At 36.3% G+C, this 7,542-nt stretch overlaps 1 protein-coding gene across 2 annotated transcripts in view; it reads right to left on the bottom strand.

Moving 5' to 3' along the window:
- Positions 1–1,757: 1,757 nt before the first annotated feature.
- The window catches only part of LOC107724804 (protein FAM107B-like), a 41,808-nt gene continuing 36,023 nt past the window's right edge, over positions 1,758–7,542 (bottom strand). For both annotated transcript variants that reach the window (XM_016533859.1, XM_016533860.1), the window contains 2 exons: positions 2,642–2,798; positions 1,758–2,357 (listed from right to left, as the gene is read on the bottom strand). In XM_016533859.1, the coding sequence (XP_016389345.1) occupies positions 2,241–2,357; positions 2,642–2,798 (274 nt within the window). In that variant the 3' untranslated portion in view covers positions 1,758–2,240. The remainder of the gene's footprint in view (positions 2,358–2,641; positions 2,799–7,542) is intronic.

The following is a 7,542-nucleotide window of genomic DNA, read 5'->3' as shown; positions in this document are numbered from 1 at the left end:
AGAGGTGGATAGCGTGTTTTTGTGGACGACGGGTCTTGTGATTCGAGGTATAGTATTACCTGTCCCTCTAATTAAGAAGCTATCAAGAAGCTGGATGGAGGGCAAGATGGAGACTTTCCATCAGTGGAAAAAAAATAAAAATCCACCTAGGACCCATTAAAGTGAAACCGAGCATGATAACCCCAAACCAGGCCCTGTGACCTCCTGTATTATCACGCCATTTCACTTTTAGAGCATCTACTTAAAATTCACAACACACACACATTATTCTCTACTGTTTCACTTTAGAGGTTTGTGAAATTCCACAAGTGGAAAATCTGGATGCCTGGCTTTGCAGACACAGAGCTGGCGGTATCTAAATAGAATGGAGCTAAACTGGATAGCTTATTGTTAACTTGTTGGTGCATGCAGATGGATCAAATGGTTTTCTTTGCAAGTGTGTTTTAAAAAAGCAGAATGTCTTGTATTAATTTGAATGAATGCATTCCAACTAATTCTTATGACAGGAAAAAAAGAGACACAAAAATAAATGTACCATTAATATCTTTATTGATATGAAGCATGTGTACTTTTTCTTTATTGTGTAAGTTCACTGTTTATAACAATCAAAAGGTCATGGCTAAAGCTACAAAAATGTAACCAGCCTACTCTTATATTTGTTTTATGATTTTGACTGCAATAACATGACAATTAAATGAACATTACTAAAGTAACATATTGATTGTTGTATTATCCAATGGCTTCAGAAGCCAGAAAAGGCAGAAATTACATAATGTAATTGTATTGTAGTGCATGTTTTTTTTTTCAAAAAATGGTCTGTTTAAACAATCATAAATCAAAGCAAATCAGTTGAACAATTTTTTTTTCCCGATACACAATTATATTAGGGGACACTTCATAAAGATAATACTATGAAGAAAATTCTATGCAACACACATTGAACCACATCAGGCAGCCCATCCTGTTGTATTACATTAACAAAGGCACTGTAAGCACAATAAACTTCCTAATTTTTACACAGGTTTAACTTTCTGAGATGTCAAATTAAATTTCATGTAAAAGTACATAATCATTTTAGCCATCATTGTAATGTTAAATGTTTTTTTTTTCTGAGTAAAATTAATTTTGCTTGCACTCTTGTAATGTCTCAGAGTTATGCTGCAAATCAAGGGTGATGAAAGCTGAAAAGTAATCATAGTTGTTATATTCTCATTTAAAAGTGACAAGTGCTGATTGTTAATTATAAGAGACAATGTTTAAAAAGTAGGCAATGAACAAAATATTTGGCGGTTTGATAAGCAACAAGTTGTCTATAATACTGATATGTTTGTCTGGTAACACTTTACTTGAAGGGGTGTGCATAAGACTGACATGACACCTTCATAATCATGACATGACACATGTCATGAATATGAAGGAGGTTTTATGCATGTTTATGACAACTGTCATTAAGTGTCATTCGCTCAGTTATGTCATTTTTAATGCAAATATGACATTATTTGACCTAACCCTAACCTAACCCTACCCCTACCCTTACCCCTAACCATAGCCCATAACAAAGACATCTCAAACAATGTCATCTTTGCATTAAAAATTACATAACTGAGCGAATGACACTTAATGACAGTTGTCATAAACATGCATAAAAAACCTTCATATTCATGACATGTGTCATGTCATGATTATGTAGGTGTCATGTCATGATTATGAAGGTGTCATGTCAGTCTTATGCACACCCCTTCATGTAAAGTGTAACCGTTTGTCTAATTGCCACCTTATAAATGTTCTGCTTGACATTTAGAGAGCAATATATTGTTTATTCAATCTGAAACTTATCCCTGTACCTTGTTTTCACATTATCAACTAATGTGACAGAACCAGAACATAGCTGTCCATCCATGCATGCACACAAACTCATAAGCAACCTGGGCAGTTCTTTTACCCATTTAGTCCAACTCAGAGCAGAAAAGAAAAACAACAACACTCCTTTTCTCGTTGCAGTCTTTTGAAACCTCTTAAGCGTCAACCTCCTCATGATGTGAAAGTGTAGCAGAGACTCGTTGGGTCTTATCCTTATCTCTGCCCTCTCTGAACCTGCTACAGCGAGAGGTGAGGGTGTTGTGGGTGTGAGACAGGAAGTAGAGAAGCGCAGTCATGTGAGTGGTGTTTAGGAGCTGTAGCAGGTCTCTATGTTACTGGCTGTGCACAAACACACATGGATCCAGTCTTTGTTTACACCCCTACACCTCCTTCTCTCCAGAACTGGCAAGTGATGTCCGTCTCAGGTTCTCCTTCACTTTTATGAACTCTGGAGCACTGCAGTTGCTATCCTCCAGTCTTGCCTGCTCCTTCTCCAGCTAAGGTAGAAAGACAGATAGATACACTATTTGGTGAATATTTGGTTGGTGGTTTGCAGATAAACAGGATATATCTAACCATAATAAAGAGTGTTTACTATGTTAGGACCTCTGAAATACATGTGAAAAACTGAAAGAGCATCACTGTCAAGTCACTTAACTTTTATTTATATAGCGATTTATACAATATAGATTGTGTCAAACCAGCTTTACAATGTCAAACAGGAAAATAGTTATAGTGATAGTTACAGTAATCATACACTGTATGATTGAATGATTCCTACCTCGTCTAGTTTCTGGTGTCTCTTGAGAAGTTCATGTTCCAATTGAGATATTTTCCTCCTGGCCTCCTCATCCTGCTTTTTCTGTTTAATTATCTGCTCTCTTTTCCTTTCTTCCAACACACGTTGCAATTCTGGCTTATTCTCCACACCAATACCTCTGAATATAATAGAACAAAATAGAAAATAATAATAATAATAAATGAGCGAGAGAGGGGGGTATACAGAATACAGAATAAACAACAAAATATATTGTAGTAGAATATAATGGATTAATAATGGAAAATGAAAAAAAAACCATGAAAAAACAAACATGACAATAGAGTAGAATAGAATAGAATAGAGAACAAACAGTACATTAACATCATTAGCTGATGCAGTCCATCTGTCATCCAGCAGGTGGCAGTATTGTTACATTTAATCAGATTCGTGTGCTTCATAATTATTTTTTGTTTTGTTCCTAAATTAGATAAAGATGTGTGAATGCATGAAAAATGTATTATTCATTTCTGTAAATATGTTATATTACAACCTGTGAACATATGTAGAATTGTTTGATTGTAAAATGTGATTCTATATGATGCAGAACACCCATTAGTTTCATGTTGTTCTTACCCTTCATGTTGCCAGTGTTATGACTTCCCATCTTAGTCATGGTTGAGGCCAATCTCATTGATATTGGACTCATTTTGACAGCCCTGACATATGCATTTTGTGCTTGTTTGTATAAGTGCAGTTTAACTGTATATGAGTCTTCCATCTATTACAAACAATGCATATGCTCTCATGACTGTTCTCAAGGTGCCAAGCTGCTGCTAACATATGCAGACACACACACACACACACACACACACACACACAGAGACAGACTGATAATTAAATAACGTGTGAGCTTATTCTCTCCACAGGGAAGTGGCACCAAGGTGCTGAGAGGAGGGAAAGGAAGTGTGTGAGTGGAGTTCAGCACATGTGGGAGGTCCAATTAGTATCCTTCATAATTTAGATTGTGTCCTTCAAACTGAAGAGACAGCCAGACAACAACAAATAAACACAAGGGCCATTTAATGAAGATAACAAGAGAGACAACAGCCCCCGCACAGCTCCTGAGAGGCCTCATAATAATAACATGCTGGTCTTTAGTCCTATCTCAGCTCTTGGCAATGAATAGTCACTTTCTGAACCTTGCTCAGATCGCTGGCATCGATCTGTTCCTGAAATGATCCATAGATGGTGTCTTTTTTCCCTATCCTGGCTAACAGGGACATCTGAGCCAAATTTGTCTCCCCCTTTAGTGTCTTCTTTTAGCATCACTTTTCCTGAGTGATGTTGTCAGTGTTTAGCGTAGCTCTTTTAGTAAAGAGTTCTGTGACATCACTGGCACATAAAGAGCTTATCTTGAGAAAGCTTGAGAAAAGTGGCACTGTTCTGAGAGTGACCTGTTTCCTCTGCCACCCTTATGCCTAATGTGCCATATTTGATGCCCACTGTTATCTGTGCACATGTGAGATCCACAACCCTCTCTCTCTCTTTTAATGTCCTCTACAGATTGACTGTCTTCTGCAGGGTCTCTCAGGACCAATAGTGACTAAAAGATACCCACTTAATGGCTGACACGGCACTGTGCCAGTAAGATCTCTGTGGCTTAAAGTGTTTCGTATTGGTACAGAGGGCAAACTATAACGAATGCACCCACACAAACAGTGACTTCTTCTCTGTAATGAAAGATCTTATAAATAGGCTCTCCACTCATGCTGTCTGCAACTACATTGGTTTGTATTAGTCTCAGCACAGCTCCTAGAGGGCCACCTTCCCACAGAATTTAGCTCCAGCCTTTATTATATTTATTATATGTGTTGGGGAAGTACGAAACTGTAGACTGATGAGCTAATCTTAATTAAAAATAGCTTAATTGCAGTCAATCTACTCTTGAGAAGGTCAAGAAAATCTCCTCTACCAGTGTGTAGTACCCACCTGGATGATACATCAGAACTCCCACTAACTTTTGGTGAAGATGAGCCCTAGGCCCTTTCACAAATGTTGGGTAAGTTACTTAAAAAAAAAGTAATTAATTACTAATTACATCCTCAATATTGTATTTAAATTACTTTTCTAATTACTCTGTCTGAAAAGTAACTTAATTACTCAATAAGTAACTTAATTATTCGTGAATTGATTAATAAATATCTATAAACCTTTATGCATAGAAATTAAACTCTTAATTATTTTAGTTTGAGTTAAACATGGAATAGTTTAACCTTTTAGCTTTAAAACAACTGTTATACTTAAGCATTTTAATAAAAAAATGTAACCTTCTTTAGTTAACAAATATAATTACTCTGCAAAATACTCTCCCCTGCGCTTCCGCGTGCGTCACTTCTGAGCGGCATATGCGCAAAGCCGACCTCCATACGTCATCCGCCCGGAACTGCTTCCAGTGTACAACAGTGAGCCCAAGCTACATTAAAGTGATTATTACGTTTTAAATATGGATATTTTTCTTACAAAAAATCATCGATTCGCTACAGAAGGCCTTTGTTCACCCCCCGGAGCCGTGTGAGACACTTTTTTTTATGGATGGGCACATTTTAATTAAGTGCTTTTGGACTGATGCATGCAACACCCGCTGAGTGCCATGAAACAGCTTGAAAGATCAAAGACAATTTTTAATATAACTCCGACTGGATTCGTCTGAAAGAAGAAAGTCATATACACCTAGGATGACTTGAGGGTGAGTAATTTATGGGCTAATTTTCATTTTTTTCATTTTCTTTAAGCCTTGTCTGTGAAACCATGGGTACATGTATCAAGCTGTAAGCATTACACTTTTCTAAGCAATAAGTATCATATTTCATACAAATTGGCATACTGTACATGTATACAACATTAGCAGTCACTAATACTAATTTTGTCCATTCCTAAAAAAAAGAAACATGATTTTGTACTGTCATTCATGCACATATGCTTTGTCTGGATAACCACACAGTTCATAAACAACATTCTGATATTTTATAAGTTAAATTCTTATTGCTTAGCACACTATAAACATCGACATCTGTAGATCAGTAAACACTGATCTAAACATTCCTAGACTGTAAAAATTAATCATGCTAATATATAATTATATATTAATTATATATATAATACAGTATAAACATTCACATTACTTTATATTTATATTGTATTATATCTCATATTTTTATTACATGATAGCAAAATATTTACATCCTCGATTCGTACGACATTTAGCCTACATGTATAAGTTGCCTATATATTGTGTTTATGGATGCATATCATATTTCAGCATATTTAACTCTCTTTCACACATTTCAGTTTGGCAAGATAGGAAAAGCCCAACAAGTAAAATGCGTACAAGTTTATGTATCAAGGGTGTCCAATCTCGGTCCTGGAGGGCCGGTGTCCTGCAGAGTTTAGCTCCAACTTGCCTCAACACATTTGCCTTTAAGTTTCTAGTATGCCTAGTAAGAGCTTGATTAGCTGGTTCAGGTGTGTTTAATTGGGGTTGGAGCTAAACTCTTCAGGACACCGGCCCTCCAGGACCTAGGTGATGAGGGCGTTTGCGTGCAGGTATGTCTGCAGATAATGAGCTCTAAGACGGGAAAGACTGTACCTCGCTTTAGTTTTATACAGATTACATAATCAGAGAATATTTGTTTTAGATTTGAATTGGTTCATTTAAAAGTAGACACTTCAAGTTTTCTATAGACATATTTCTCACGTCTGTGTGTGAAGTATTCGCCAAGTTTCAGTTAGTTGTTGTGACGCGTTTCAGAAATAAGTTCACGGAGACCAAAACAGCAGAAAGCGCACCCTGTTTGTTTTGTTTATTTTACAAAATCACAGTGTTTTGTTGTTATTGTCAGTGTACACAAATAAAAGTATACCATTTATAGATTCGATTGATTTTAGTCTTATCTGTATCTGGGTATTTTAGGCCCTTTTCTCTCTTTTCAGGAAAAACTGCAGGTGAATGCGCCGGCACGCAGAGGGTTAAAGATGCTGCATTCAATTTTACCTTTAGACGATAAATTTAGATTTCAAATGCAATATTGATTTGAGAACTGTAATGCAAATACTTTATAAGATACTGTAATTAAATTACCTAAAAATAAACAGTAATCACTTACTTTACTTTTTTTGGTGGATAAGTAATTTAATTACAGTAACGCATGACTTAAGCTGCTTTTCCACCGAAATTACCTGGAACAATTTGTATGGAAATAAAATAATGCCATATGTCTTTGAAACAAAAAGCATGTTGAATAGCACTAACTGAAAAAATAATGCATTGCATTAACAGTGCTTGCATTTTAATGCCTTGTATTTCCAGGGCTTGCATTTTTAGGTCATGAAATCTAACATAGAATTTTATTTAAGCTGTGAATATTTCAATTCAAAATATTTCACACACATTTTCATAATTAAAAATTCAATAATTCATATTCACCTTCCAGAATTCACTTCCAAAATATTCAATCTGTTTAAAAATATGATGTATAATATTCGACAGGCAAATTTCGGTCCATTTTATTTCACTTTCCAAATTCGCTTCCACAAATTCAGTGGTTAAAATTCGACAGAAAATTCGCCATTGCACATCCGGGAGCTGCAGGAATAGCAGTAGAGCACCAATGCATGATCTCCAGCTGCTGTCAGTCGCTCACCAGCAGGTGGCACAAGTGGCTGTTGATGAAGACCAAAGCAACAGGTGGATTAAAGGGTTAGTTCAGCCAAAAATGAAAATTAGGCTGCGTTTTACTCACCCCCGATGCATCCTAGGTGTATATGACTTTCTTCTTTCAGACGAATCCAGTCGGAGTTATATTAAAAATTGTCTTTGATCTTTCAAGCTCTATCGTTGTACTCAGCGGGTGTTGCATTCCTTC

This window comes from Sinocyclocheilus rhinocerous, unplaced genomic scaffold, assembly GCF_001515625.1.
Source record: "Sinocyclocheilus rhinocerous isolate Xijiao unplaced genomic scaffold, SAMN03320098_v1.1 scaffold3108, whole genome shotgun sequence".
Lineage (NCBI taxonomy): Eukaryota > Metazoa > Chordata > Actinopteri > Cypriniformes > Cyprinidae > Sinocyclocheilus > Sinocyclocheilus rhinocerous.
The sequence above is the reverse complement of the archived record's forward strand: the minus strand, read 5'-3'. Positions and strand labels throughout refer to the sequence as shown.